The sequence below is a fragment of the Neovison vison genome, chromosome 5 (genome assembly GCF_020171115.1).
Source record: "Neovison vison isolate M4711 chromosome 5, ASM_NN_V1, whole genome shotgun sequence".
Lineage (NCBI taxonomy): Eukaryota > Metazoa > Chordata > Mammalia > Carnivora > Mustelidae > Neogale > Neogale vison.
In genome coordinates this window covers 21887178-21900757 of record NC_058095.1, presented here as the reverse complement: position 1 = coordinate 21900757, position 13580 = coordinate 21887178, and the positions used below count along the sequence as shown (strand labels likewise).

Sequence of the window (13580 nt, the reverse complement as noted above, 5' to 3'; positions counted from 1 at the left end):
ACAGAGGTAGGCTCCCCTGCACACTTGCTCTCAGCCGTGGACACCCGTGCTCCTGGAGTGTGGGCTTGTGTAGATGCGTGGGGTTCAGCTGACGTGGGCCGGCCAAGGGGTGTGTGTGTGTGTGTGTGTGTGTGTTTGAGCGTGCGTGCAGTTGTGACGTGCTGGGGCCAGATGCAGCATTGGGGTCGGCTGGGCATGGAGGGGCGGGCCTTGCGCAGACACCTTACCTGCCGGTGCCCTCCCGTGTGCGCACTCACACGTGTACTCCCGCGTGTGCATTCCTGCGCGCGTGCGCGAGGCCCGGCCGGGTGACATCCTTGGCAGCCGCAGCGGCCCGTCTGCGGGAGGAGCTCGGGTGGGGGTGGGCCGCCGCACCTGCTCTAACCCTGGCCTCTGCCCTCCACAGCTGTGAGGAACGACAGAAACAAGAAGAAGAAGGAGGCGCCCAAGCCCGAGTGCTCCGAGAGCTACACGCTGACGCCTGAGGTCGGGGAGCTCATCGAGAAGGTGCGCAAAGCGCACCAGGAAACCTTCCCTGCCCTCTGCCAGCTGGGCAAATACACTACGGTATGGTTCCCCCCAGCCTGGTGGGGCGGGGAGGGGGGTGCACCCAGTTACACCGGGCCCATCTCGCCCTCCTCACCCCTGCCCGGGCTTCCCGGTCCTTTCCCTGCTTCTCCCTCCTCCTCCTGCTTCCTGATGAGGGAGCTCTCAGGAAGCGTAGCAGGTGGAGGGCAGGCCTGTGGGGGCAGCAGAGCCAGGCCGAGAAGGGGCACATGAGGAGAAGGCCCTCACTCTGCCCCGTCCTCCCAGAACAACAGCTCAGAGCAACGTGTCTCTCTGGACATTGACCTCTGGGACAAGTTCAGTGAACTCTCCACCAAGTGCATCATTAAGACTGTGGAGTTCGCCAAGCAACTGCCCGGCTTCACCACCCTCACCATTGCTGACCAGATCACCCTCCTCAAGGCTGCCTGCCTGGACATCCTGGTGAGGGTCTACACCCTGCCCCCCCCGGCCACTGCCCCCGAGTCCTTGAGGAGTTCCTGGCATTCAGATAGCCTCCTTCCCCAAACACACATCTGGAATCGATCTGTCCAAGTGCCCACCACCCAAATGTCCACCCTTCCTTTCCCCCACGTGACCACCTGTTCCCTCAGCCCCTCCGCATCTGGATGTACACTGCTTCACCCGTTCACCCCCACACACATTCATCCACGCTCACCCCATCCTTCCTGCTGCCCATCTGCCCACCTCTTCCGTCTAATAAAGATTCACCTAGGACCCTGTGTGGCCGGGCCTTGAGCTAAGTGTCAGGAAACGGAGGTGAACACAGCGCCGCCGGCCCCTCTCTCGAGAAGCTTCTGTGGGTGGAGGCAGCAGATACGTAAACAGAGGTTACCAAACCGTGCTGAGTGCTGGCCGGAGATGGGGGCGGGCTGTCCCTTCCTTGTGTGAGAGAGAGCCACAGCTGCGGGGCCCCAGGCAGGCATCCCAGAGGAGGGGGCACCCTGGGTTGTATAGAAGGGGGATGTGAGACGGCCCTAACAGGAACAGGGTATGACAGGCCGGAGGGTGTGAGAGCAGCTGGATTCAGGGGACTGCAGGGCATTTGGTGGGGCAGAGGGTGACCAGGCCAGAGGCTGGGTGTGCTTGGTGGGAACTACCAAAGTCAAGACTGGAAGGACTCTCCTTGACTTCCCTGGTGGGTTCAGCCCACCTGTCCCCTCTTGGCCACTTCCAGGGCAGGGAACCTGCAAGGTGACAAGGCTGCAGCTTCCTGGTAGGGGTGGGACGGGAGGAGCAGGGTGTGGCATTTCTGGGGAGCCCGCTATTCCCATGTTCCAGATGCAAGAGTTTCAGACCTGAATCAGGGTTTGAAATGGTTGAAGCTGGTACACATTTCATGGAGTTCTGCTGTGTACCCAGGCCTGGACTGGAGACCCAAATCTGCTATGGCCCTTGCCTTCTGAAAATTCTGGTTTCCCTCTAGGTGATCTAGATCTGTGTGCACGGGACAGTAGCTGCTTGCTGTGTGTGGCTCTTTGAGTTTAACTTAAGAGTAAATTTAGTTCAGTTCCTCAGCTGCTCTAACCACATTTCCAGGGCCCAATGGCTCTGCTGGCCGGTGGCTGCTGTTTGAGTGCTGTGTAGACATAGACTGTTTCCATTATTGCAGAAGGTTCTATGGGACAGCACTGGTCTGGCCGCCTGCCTGGTGATCCCGTGGGGCCGCTGGTACTGGCAGTGCTGGGGAGGTGGGGCGAGTCCCTGAACCCATGCACCCTCTGCACCCAGATCCTGCGGATCTGCACGCGGTACACGCCCGAGCAGGACACCATGACCTTTTCCGATGGGCTGACCTTGAACCGGACCCAGATGCACAATGCCGGCTTCGGCCCCCTCACGGACCTGGTCTTCGCCTTCGCCAACCAGCTGCTGCCCCTGGAGATGGATGATGCTGAGACTGGGCTTCTCAGTGCCATCTGTCTCATCTGTGGAGGTGGGCAGGGGGGCCGGGGCTGGGGGGCCAGGCTCGGGGGTTGGGGTGGCCCCCGGAGTCTCTGCCAGGGAGAAGCCCAGGGTCAGATCAGAAGGGGACCTTGGCCTCGATCAGGCCCCTCTCAAAGGGATGAACGGAGAATGCAGAGGGGGGCAGGGCCTGGTCGGCTGCCACACAACAAGGGAGTAGAAGCAGACTCCTGATGTCTGCTTCCCTGTTGGTGGGCTGTGCCCCTTCTGGGGGGCTTAAGAGTGCGGGCTTGAGGGTCAGGCCACCCAGGTTCAAATCCTGGCCAGCTTGTGACCTCGAGCAGGTTGCCGAACTTCACTGAGTCCCTGTTTCTTTAAAATGGGGCAGTAAGGGTCTCCACCTCATAAAGTTGATGGGGGGGACCAAGAGGGCAATAAGTGAGGCACAGTTTGCCTACAGCAAGGCCCGGTCATTGTTGGCTGCTCTGATTATTTGATTGTTAAGAGCTTTGATACACTGAGCTGGTACCCTTAACGGGAGTGAGACCTCCCTGGGCATCCTCTGTTTGCCTGAGGACAGCACCACCTGTGTTCAGAGGTCTTGCCCCTATGAATTGGGCTGCTAGAGAGGGCGGCGGATGACCCTTACCCCAGTTCCTCTCTGCTCCCATTTAAGGGCCTCTTAGGGCCTTTCTCACGCACACAGACCCCAACCACTGCACTGGATGGGGAGAGGTCCCAGCAGCAGAGATCCTCAGCCCGTGGCCGGGGCCAGCGCGCACCCTAGTGGCCGAGGCTGGGAGTGCAGCTGTGTGCCTTGCTTGCCGGGGCAGCTGCTCAAGGGGCACCTGCTTCCTGCTTCCTCAGACCGGCAGGACCTGGAGCAGCCAGACAGGGTGGACATGCTTCAGGAGCCGCTGCTGGAGGCGCTGAAGGTCTATGTGCGGAAACGGAGGCCCAGCCGCCCCCACATGTTCCCCAAGATGCTGATGAAGATCACAGACCTGCGAAGCATCAGTGCTAAGGGTGAGGCTCGTGCCCTGTGTGTATGCCAGAGCCGGACCGAACACCTGGCCCCGGACCCCCTGCCCGTGCCCAGAGTCAGGCCACCCACGTGGGAGCCAACAGCCCATGTCTTTGTGCCCAAGGTGATGCCCCTTCCCCGGGGCCCGGTGACCTCCTCCTGCCTGGGAGCTCTTGAGGGGGGCACTGTCACCTTTGCCTGGTAGTTGAGGGCTTGGCTCTGCAGCGTGTGTTGAGCAGGTCCCTTCACAACTCAGCCTCAGTTTCCCACCGGAGGGATGGGGATCGTGATGGCGTTTACACAGTTGTGTTGGAGGTGTCAGTAGGAGAACCCATAACACAGAGTATGCAGGAAGGGCCCTCGGTCAACCCTTGGCAGTCTGACCCCAGAGCCTGGATTTGGAACCACGGCTGCCCCCAAGACCCAGGGACCCGAGAGAGCTGGCTTATGTCGGAGAACCGAGCCCTGAGTTCAGTCCATAGCGGATGCTGATATGAGTCGGACCAGCCTTACCAGCCCCACACCCTCCTTCCTGGAGCTTCATGAGGCTGGGGGCCCATGGGCTGACCTCTGCTCCTCCTTCCTGCCAGGGGCTGAGCGGGTGATCACCCTGAAGATGGAGATCCCGGGCTCCATGCCACCTCTCATCCAGGAAATGCTGGAGAACTCGGAGGGCCTGGACACTCTGAGCGGACAGCCAGGGGGCGGGGGGCGGGATGGGGGCGGCCTGGCCCCCCCACCCGGCAGCTGTAGCCCCAGCCTCAGTCCCAGCTCGAACAGAAGCAGCCCGGCCACCCACTCCCCGTGACTGCCCGTGCCCCGTGGACACAGCCCTCACCCCGCGCCCTGGCTTTTCTTTGCCTTTCTACCAACCATGCGACCCCCACCAGCCCTGCCCCCCGACCTGTCCTCCCTTTCCTCGGGGACAGGAGGGAGGAGGCGGCGACTCTTCAGAGGGAGGCCCGGGCATTGGACTGCCTGCTCCTGCCTCCTGGGCTGATGTCAGGGGCAAGGTCGTGAACTGAGTGAGGACCCCTTGTCCTGGGCCTCAGGATGGAGCCTGGGGGCCTCGTGTTCATCAAGACAGCCCTCTGCCCCCCTCGCCACATCTTCATCACCAGCAAATGCCAGGACCTGGCTTCCCCATACTCAGAACCCGCAAGCCATTGCCCCCCGGTCGGGAAGCCCCCCCTGCCTCGGTTGGTGACAGAGGGGGTGGGCCAGGGGTGGGGGGTTTCCCCTGTACATACCCTGCCATACCAACCCCCAGGTATTAATTCTCGCTGGTTTTGTTTTTATTTTAATTTTTTTTTTTTTGGTTTTGATTTTTTTAATAAGAATTTTCATTTTAAGCACATTTATACTGAAGGAATCTGTGCTGTGTATTGGGGGGAGCTGGATCCAGAGCTGGAGGTGGGTGGGTCTTGGGGGAGGGGAGCGGCTCGGAAGGGGCTCCCACTCTCTCTCCACGTCCCTGCACCCCCTGGCCCTCCTCCCCAGCCTTTTTCTCCTCAGTTTTCTCTTTAAAACTGTGAAGTACTAACTTTCCGAGGTCTGCCCTCCCCTTCTCCCTCTGCCTAACCACTGGGCGTGGATAGTTTCAGGCCGCCCCCAGGAGGAGGGGGCCCACCATGAGAGACAGGGCAGGGGGCAGAGGAAGGGGGCCCTCAGAGCATACTTGTGTGTGTTTCTCAGTCCTGTGGCCTGGGCAGAGCTGCCTCTCCATCGGGGCTAACACCATCCAAGCCCTCCAGCCCCCACTGTGAAGGGGCTGGCCAGGGAGTTCAAGCTGCCCCTGTCCCCCAGCCTCACAGCCACCAGCACTGCCCACAGGGTCCCCAGACACACACACACACACACACACACACACACACACAGTGGACCGATGGGCCAACAGACACACTTGGCCTGAGTTCCTCCGTTTCCCTGGCCTGCCCCCCCCACCGCTCCCCACCCCATCCCCGTGCCCCCTCCTTGCCCCGCAGGACGGGCCTACAGGGGGTTCCCTCCCCTCACCCCCTGCACCCCCAGGCTGAGGGAGCTGGTTCTGCCCTGCCCTCCTTGCCCCGGGGTTGGGGTCTCATCCCCTCAGAGCCCGCTGGTGCACCTGTTACTGTTGGACTTTCCACTGAGATCTACTGGATAAAGAATAAAGTTCTATTTATTCTACACATGTCTCAGAGTCTCACTGCCTTGCTGCCTTCTCCCGCTGAGTGGGCAGGTATCTGGGGTTGGGGGGTCAGGTATGAGCCCCGGGGGCCAAGCTGCCTTTGGGACCTGCCTTGCTGTGCTGGGGTCTTTGGTGGAACAAGGTAGGCCTGTTTTGGGGAAGCCCTCTGTCTAGGGGTCTATATAGCCCATGTCAGAAAGCTCCAGTCTGGAGGTGGGGAGGGGAGAGGAGAAACTGTTCCCACCTTCAGGAATCCCCATTCTGAGGGAGAAAGCCAGCCCCAGCTCTCTGGGAAGCTTGATCCGAGGGAGGAAGCCACTGTCTGCCTTCAGAGAGTCCTGAGCCCTTGGAAGCCAGAGGTTAGTCTGGGGGTCACTAAGTGGCAGAGTTCTATTCTGGACTTGCCCTTCAGGAGAGGCGGTTGGCATGGGTACCCGGATCGGGAGCCCTTGGCAAACTAACAAGAACATGGGATTGGGATGTCAGCTTAGAAGGCCAGCCCGTCCATCCCTGTGCCTTCAAGGACAGTCCTGCCCTCCCCGGCCCACCCCCGAGGTCACTCTGTAGGCAGGAGGCACAGAAGACAAGTTGCAAGGGAATTTGAGAGGTTGAGAGGATCAAGTGTGGCAGGCCTGTAGTGGCATCAAAATCCACCCTTCCCACTACACTTCAATGCCCAGAGAGGGTAGTGCCCTTGCCCAGGGTCACACAGCGAATTAGTCGCAGATGGCGGCCCAGTACTCAGGGCTTCCACCTCTCAGCCAGAGGTCTTTCCTGGAACCTTGATGCCCCCAAAGAAGCATCAAGCACTGAGGTCTAAGGACTCCAGGGAGGTGGCAGTGGAGGCTGTGTCTGGGTTGGGTTGGCAGGGCTCCCAGGCAAAGAAGAGAGGTTTTCTGGGCAGGAAGAGCTCCTTCTGCAGGGGTCTACCTGCCATTTCTATTTCAGCCACCAGGTGGCGGCAGCGCCTCACTTATTTCGCCATCTGGCTGACCTGAGTGCGCGTAGGGACAGGAGTTCTCTTCCTCCAGCAAATTTTTTCTAACATTTTGTTTATGGATCTGACCGGAATTTAACATAACATACCTACCCACGTGCTTTACAAAAATCGCTATGCTATCACACTGTAGCCTAAAGGAGAAATGGAGGGAAAGGACTGAATTTCAGCGTGTTAATGCACACAGCTGCGTGGCGGTAAGGCCATGGTCCCATGATTACTTCTACTTTTTAATTAATGCATTGGCATTTAAAATAAGTGAGAAGGAGGGCGCCTGGGTGGTTCAGTGGGTTAAAGCCTCTGCCTTCAGCTCAGGTCAGGATCCCAGTGTCCTGGGATCGAGCCCCACATCGGGCTCTCTGCTCAGCAGGGAGCCTGCTTCCTCCTCTCTCTGCTTGCCTCTCTGCCTACTTGTGATCTCTCTCTGTCAAATAAATAAATAAAACAAGTGAGAAGGTTGGAAGCCATTCTGTACAAGAAACCCAGGAAACTTAAGGAATCTGGGTGAATGTTGAAATAAAAGCTGACAATGTATAATAAAACCATGCCACCCGATCCCCCTCCCCCCCACCCCCTGCCCGGCAAAATCCCCAAACAAAACCCTAATGTTTTACATGTAGAACAGAATCAGGTTTTACGCTCAGGTAATTATGGAGAGGGTTTTCCCTTTGTGACTGTCCAGTTGAACAATCTAAAATCATGTGTGACGATTTTTTTTTCTTTTAGCTGTGCACCTACTGTGCAGCTTGAACTCACGATCCCAAGTACAGCCCCTGCTCCTCTGACTGAGCCACGGGCGCCCCCACGCGTGATAATTCTGTATTGCAGGAGGGCATCTTGGCATTTCTAGCGTCTGCCTACCAAATGCCGAGAAGGCCGCCCTTACTGTGGCGACTAGAGCAGTGGTCCGTTATTTATAGAGTGCCCCCCACCCCAGGGTAGTACCTTTGACCCTGGGGCTTGAGGTTGCCCTCGGTGGATCACAGCTCACCGCTGCCGAGCAATTTCTCCACCATGGTGTGACATGTGCTTTGCGATGGGTCTTGGCGCCCCTCCTCCAAAGAAGAGACTGACCCAAGGATGGTGACTGGGTGCAACCTGGGGAAAGCAGTGACTAAGTCTTGAGCCTATGAGAGCACTGGACATTTAACCAGTTTCAGAAGGCTTCCTGGAAGAGGTGCTCCCTACCAGCCTTCTGAGAGTGTAAGGGGAAGAGCTAGCCAGAGGGGATAAATAGCTTCATGTGATCAGAAACTGTCAGCTAGGGCGCCTTGGGTGGCTCAGATGGTTAAGTGTCTACCTCTAGCTTAGGTCATGATCCCAGGGTCCTGGGATAGAGCACTGCATCCGGCTCCTTGCTCAGCAGGGAGCCTGCTTCTCCCTCTCCCTCTGCTGCTCCCCCTGCTTGTGCTCTCTTGCTCTCTCTGCCAAATAAATACATAAAATATTTCTTTTTTTTAAGATTTTATGTGTTTATTTGAGAGAGAATGAGGGTCAGAGAGAGAAGCAGACTCCCCACCGATCAGGGACCCCAAGGCAGGACTCGATCCCTCGACTCCAGGATCATGGCCTGAGTTGAAGGCAGTAGCTTAACCAACTGAGACACCCATGCTCCTGTAAATAAAGATTTAAAAAAAAAAAGAGAGAGAGAAAGAGAAAGAATGAAAGAGAAAAAGAAAAAAAAAAGAAAGAAAAGAAACCATCAGCAGCTCTCTCTGCTTTAACTATTTTGGTTGGAATGCTGGAAGAAGTTAAGTTGAAGAGGCTGGGGTGGGCTCAGTCCAGGGCTGGTTCAGGAGCTGGACTTGACCCTGTGGGCGATGGGAGTGAAGGATTTCAAGCCAGCGAGTGAGCTATTCGGATTGGAATTGCAGGAAACAGGGCAGAAGCTGTGGGAGCACTCCAGGCCACCGATGTCAGGGCTGACTCTGGGCAGCCCCTCAAGTGGTGAGAGTGGGTAAAGGGAGGAAATGCTTAGGTAGCAAAATGGGAGGACTGGGTGATTGACAGGACATTGGAAGCGGGCAGGAGACAGGCTCTCGCTGTAGTGGGTGGAGATGGTTAGGGTAGATGGAGACAGCAGCACTGAGAGGGGGAACTAAGGCAGTTGGGGTTGCATTTGAGGTGCTGGTGACCCCTCCTCTGATCCCTTACTCCACTCTAGCCACATGGGCCTCCTTGCTAGCCTCTAACACCCCCAGTGTATTCCTGCCTCAGGGCCTTTGCACTTGCCATTCCCTCCACCCAGAATGCTCTTCCTGGAGCCAGCTTCATGGCTAGCTCCTTGCTGCACTCTGTTCCAGTGTCACTCCCCAGCAATAGTAACTCTCTCACCTTACTCTGAGTGATACCTGGCATATATTCTATTGCCTGCCTTCCCACCAGAATGGAAGCTTTGTGAAGGCAGGTTTTATTCACCCAACATCTGGATCTGCTCTGTTCAATATAGCAGTCACTAGCCACATGTGGTGACCGAGTCTTAAAAATATGGCTGGCCCAGGGACACCTGGGTGGCTCAGTAGGTTGGGCATCAGCCTTCTGCTCTGGTCGTGATCCCAAGCTCCTGGGATTGAGTCCCGCAGCTGGCTCCCGAGCAGGGAGCCTTCTTCTCCCTCTCCTCCCCACTCATGCTCTTTCTGTCTCAATCTCTCAAATAGATAAAATCTTTTAAAGAAATATGGTTGGTCCATATTGAGATGTGCTCTGAGCATAAAATACACACTAGATTTCAAGGCTTAGTACAAAGAAAGAATAAATAGCTCTTTAATATTTTTTTTATATTGACGATGTGTTGAAATAACATTTTGGACACAATGGGTTAAAGAAAATATGTCATTAAAATTAATTTCATCTGTTTCCTTTTACGTTTTTTTAAGTAGCTGATGGAAAATTTTAAATTACACATGTGGCTCACATCCTATGTCTACGGAACAGAGCTGATCTTGAACATTGTATGGCGTAGAGTATGTGTTCAGCAAATATTTCTTGAATGAGTACACCTGGAAAACAGCTGGAAGTCCACATCTGAGTTTTTTCGTGGCCCAGGCTTTGCACACATACCTGGCCATCATCAGAGAAATGCTGTTGCACACCACGGGTACAGGTAAGCCCTGGGGCCTCAGGGACAACTTCAGCTCCTCATGAACGCAGATATACTAAGCATCTCCTCTGGGCTGATGGTGGGGGCAATGATGCCATCCAGCAGGCGTGCTCTGCCTGGGGAAGTAGGGGTGCCACAGGCATCTAGCTGCACCTTGGGGGCAGGCGCTGTGAGGGAAGGGACCTATTTGTTCCCAAATGAGACCAAAAGGTAGGTATTAGCTAGGGTGCGAGGCAGGTTGCACCAGGCCAAGAAACAGCATGCTCAAACTTCTGGAAGGAGATGGGTCACTGTGCCTGGCAAGAAGAGAAAACTCAGTATGGTTTGGAGCACAGATACCGTGGGAAGCCCGCACCCTGGGGCTGGGGCAGAACAGGACAGGGTGAGACTCCAGAAGCCTCATTCCGGTGCTGGCCTTGCCCTGATGACAGGGAGCCCCTGAGGGCGTGAGCAGGGGGACTAGGAGATCAGGCAGGGTGGGTGGGGGTGGCCTGATCAAGCAGGGTTGGATAAAGGCCAGGGCAGGGTCAGATGGGGGCCCCTGAAGGTCACTTAGGTCCTGGGTGATCTTAGGGAGAGCAACCCCACTGCGGTGGCAAGGGAGGAAGACAGATGGGAGTGGAGAAGAAACAGGAGGGGGACAAGAGGCAGCCACTAGGTAACTCTTGTATCTCCCCAGGAGGGAAGATGGTGGTGGCTGCAGGGAAATGCGGGGCCGGGAGCACGTTTGGGGGCAGATTTCTTTCGATGACGGAAGGAACTTGGGCATGTTTATGGACTTGGGGAATAGCAGCAGGGGTAGGGCGGGAAGCTAGGACAGAACCCTGCCCTCTGACCCTACTGTCCACCCCCACTGTACTTGGAACAAAGGGAGGCCTTGGCCACAGTGCCCAGGCCACCCTGGGAGGGTGTGGGTGGTACCCACCAGCCCAGCCTCAGGGAGGCCTGCCCAGGGTGAAGGGGCACCTCTCTCCTCCCTGTGTGGGCTCCATCAAGAGGGGAGAGCTTCCTGCAATGCCCCCGAAGGTAAAGAGGGAGCCACAGTGGCTGTCGCTGGCACCTTATCAGCTCTCTCTCTCTCTCCCACATGCAGTCACCCAGGGCACACAGATGCCTGTACACACACGGAACACAGCGGCCCACAAAGGACGCACCCGTGCTCACACACTCGTACACACACAGCTCACAGGACAAACGCATGCACGCACACGCAGCTCACACTGGACAGAGGTGTGCATGTGCGCACGCACAGAGAGTCCGCACAGGGGCCACGCCCCAGTGTGAACGCCGAGAGGCCCGCGGGAAGCTGGTGTCACGACGACTTTTTCTGGGCACCACCCGAACGTCCACTTCCCTCTCTACTATGTCCTCTGGGGCGCTTTCTCTCGGTCCGGGGCCTCCGTTCCTGCCCCGGGCCCCGCACCACGGACAGCCCCCGGGAAGGGCTCGGGCAGCGCCCTGTGCCGCCCGCCTCTAGATGGCCAGGTCCTGGCGGACGGTGGCCAGAGACGCCTTGCTGCGGCCACTGCCGCCCTCGCTGTCGCCGGCGGGGCCCGGGTGCGCGTAGGCGGGCGGGCCGCTGGGGTCGTCGGGGCGCGGGCGGCGGGAGGGCGGGATCGGGGGCAGCGGCGGCGGCGGCGGCGGCGGCGGGAGCAGCTGCTGCGCCTCCTCGTGCGCTGGGTGGCGGCGGCCGTCGCGCTCGGCCCCCTGGCGACAGCGCCCGGCGCGCGGGCGGCCCTTCCAGAGCAGGTGGCCCAGCTCGGCCACGCTGAGCAGCGCCGAGAGCAGCCCCACGGCGAAGTAGAAGAGCACGAAGACGGTCTTCTCGGTGGGCCGGCTCACGAAGCAGTCCACGGTGTGCGGGCACGGCGGGCCGGCGCACGCGAAGTGCGGGGCCACGCGGAAGCCGTAGAGCAGCGCCTGGCCCGCCAGGAAGGCCAGCTCGGCCAGCAGGCGCAGCGCCACGCTCAGCAGGTAGCAGCGGCGGCGCGGCGGGGGCCGGGGCCCGGGCCCGGCGTCCGCGCCGCCCGCCTCCTTGCCGGCCCGGTGCACCGAGTAGATGACGAAGAGCACGGGCGGCGCCGAGAGCAGCAGGATGTGGAAGAGCCAGAAGCGGTAGTGGGAGACGGGGAAGGCGCGGTCGTAGCACGTCTGGCGGCAGCCCGGCTGCAGCGTGTTGCACACGAACTCCTCCTGCTCGTCCTCGAACACGGCGCCGCCCACCGTGGCCAGCACCAGGATGCGGAAGATCAGCATGACCACCAGCCACAGGCGGCCCACGAGCGGCGACTGCAGCTGCACGGCGTCCAGCAGCGAGCCCAGGAACGCCCACTCCCCCATGGCGCTGCGGACGGACGCGGGGCCGGCGTCAGCGGAGGGTCGGCCTCCCCCCAGCCGGTGCGGAGAGATCCGCGAGCCCTCCTCTAACCTGGGGGCTCAGCGAGGCCTGGGTTTAGCTGGGATTTTGTGGGAACTAGGGTGTCAGCAGGGGCTGGGCAGGAGAGGTCAGGAGATTCTCCACTGTGGGTTCCCTTTCCCTTGGGACCGGCAGGTACCCGGGAGAAACCCCTCCCTGGCGCTCTAGCCAGACACCCAGGGGCCTGCTTGGTTGGACCGCATGCTACTCCAGAGTCCAGATCTGTAGAGAATGAACTTGGACTTCAGGAAGGGCAGCCACCCACTGCATTGTAGAAGTAGAAACCCAGGCGTGACCTTATGCGCTGCAGGATGCATTCCGTGGGCAACCGTGGGGCCTCCAGCCCAGGACTCCAGACCCGAGTGGGTGCCCCTGGGAGAGGCGGGAGCCAGCCGATCCAGAGGGACCGCACCTGCTTCCTCTGCTCACCATTTCTCTTGCCCTTCTTATTGCGGTGAACTCCTCTCAGAATTGTGGGGTGGACACAAAAGTAGTCCCACTTCCTTAACTCTATCCTTTGTTCTAGGGGTCCCCAGCCATCCCACCGCGGAGTGGCAGGAATAGGGGCCCAGCCCTCTCCATCTCCTCCCTGGTGTCCCTCAACTTCCAGCCTCCCACATCTCCTGAGAACCTCCCCCAACACACACACACTCACACAGGTCCCACAGCCCCCCAGACCCTCACCTGACCCCACTCACCCTGGAGCTGGAGCTGAGGTATTAGAGCTGAGGGAGGGATCCTGGGGGATGGCTGGGACTTGTTCCTCCTAGGCCCTCTTTCATTTTCCCTTTTGGATTTGGCCAGGATGGATGACAGGACAGAGGGCTGAGAGGGGCTTGCTCTCCCCCTTCTCTTAAAGGGACAGGGTGGCCCCGCTGCCTGGCTCCACCCTTGGGAACAGACACAGGGCCATGCCCCTTGCTGGGCTTTGCCAGCCCTCCCTTTCTCCCTAACCCACTCCCACCCCCATCCCACTGCTGTGTATCCTGGGAATGGGGGAGGGGGTTAACGAGAACCAACCGCTTTTGGGGGGGGTGCTTTATGGAAGCCCATGGAACAGACTCCCTCAAATTGGAAGGCCTGGATGCACTACCAACGGACTGGTACCTTCGAAGCTGGAGAGAAGTTTGGTGTTGAGTTGGGGGCAGCAGCTCTGTCACTGCTGGCTTTGGACAAGTCACTGAGCTCTTCTGGGCCTGTCTCCTGGCTTGTCAGCTGAAGACGCTGGGCCATGTGACCCCCAAGTTTCCTTCTAGCTCTATGTCTTAAAGCTAAGGTCCTAGTCATATTACGGAGAACAAAGAAAACCTGTGCCTGGAAAAAAGTGCCATCTGGAAACCATTAAGGCATCAAGAGTGATCAGCATTGGTGGTTAAATAAAAGCTTTTGCTTTTTTTCTGC

At 58.4% G+C, this 13580-nt stretch overlaps 2 protein-coding genes across 9 annotated transcripts in view; one reads left to right on the top strand and one right to left on the bottom strand.

Annotated features, from left to right (window-relative positions):
* The window catches only part of RARA (retinoic acid receptor alpha), a 44284-nt gene extending 38619 nt beyond the window's left edge, over positions 1-5665 (top strand). For 7 of the 8 annotated variants that reach the window (XM_044248033.1, XM_044248032.1, XM_044248034.1 and 4 more), the window contains 5 exons: positions 407-567; positions 814-990; positions 2299-2503; positions 3340-3498; positions 4087-5665. In XM_044248033.1, coding sequence (XP_044103968.1) covers positions 407-567; positions 814-990; positions 2299-2503; positions 3340-3498; positions 4087-4304 — 920 coding nt within the window. In that variant the 3' untranslated portion in view covers positions 4305-5665. Of the gene's footprint in view, positions 1-406; positions 568-813; positions 1571-2298; positions 2504-3339; positions 3499-4086 lie in introns of those variants that run through there. The other variant, XM_044248037.1, reaches the window with a different exon arrangement.
* A 5571-nt stretch (positions 5666-11236) lies between these two features.
* On the bottom strand, positions 11237-13069 carry GJD3 (gap junction protein delta 3). Its single transcript, XM_044250434.1, has 2 exons — positions 12878-13069; positions 11237-12107 (listed from the first exon to the last, which is right to left on the bottom strand). Exon 2 carries the CDS (start codon positions 12101-12103, stop codon positions 11237-11239), a length of 867 nt encoding a protein of 288 aa, XP_044106369.1. The 5' UTR covers positions 12104-12107; positions 12878-13069.
* Between the last annotated feature and the right edge of the window lie 511 nt (positions 13070-13580).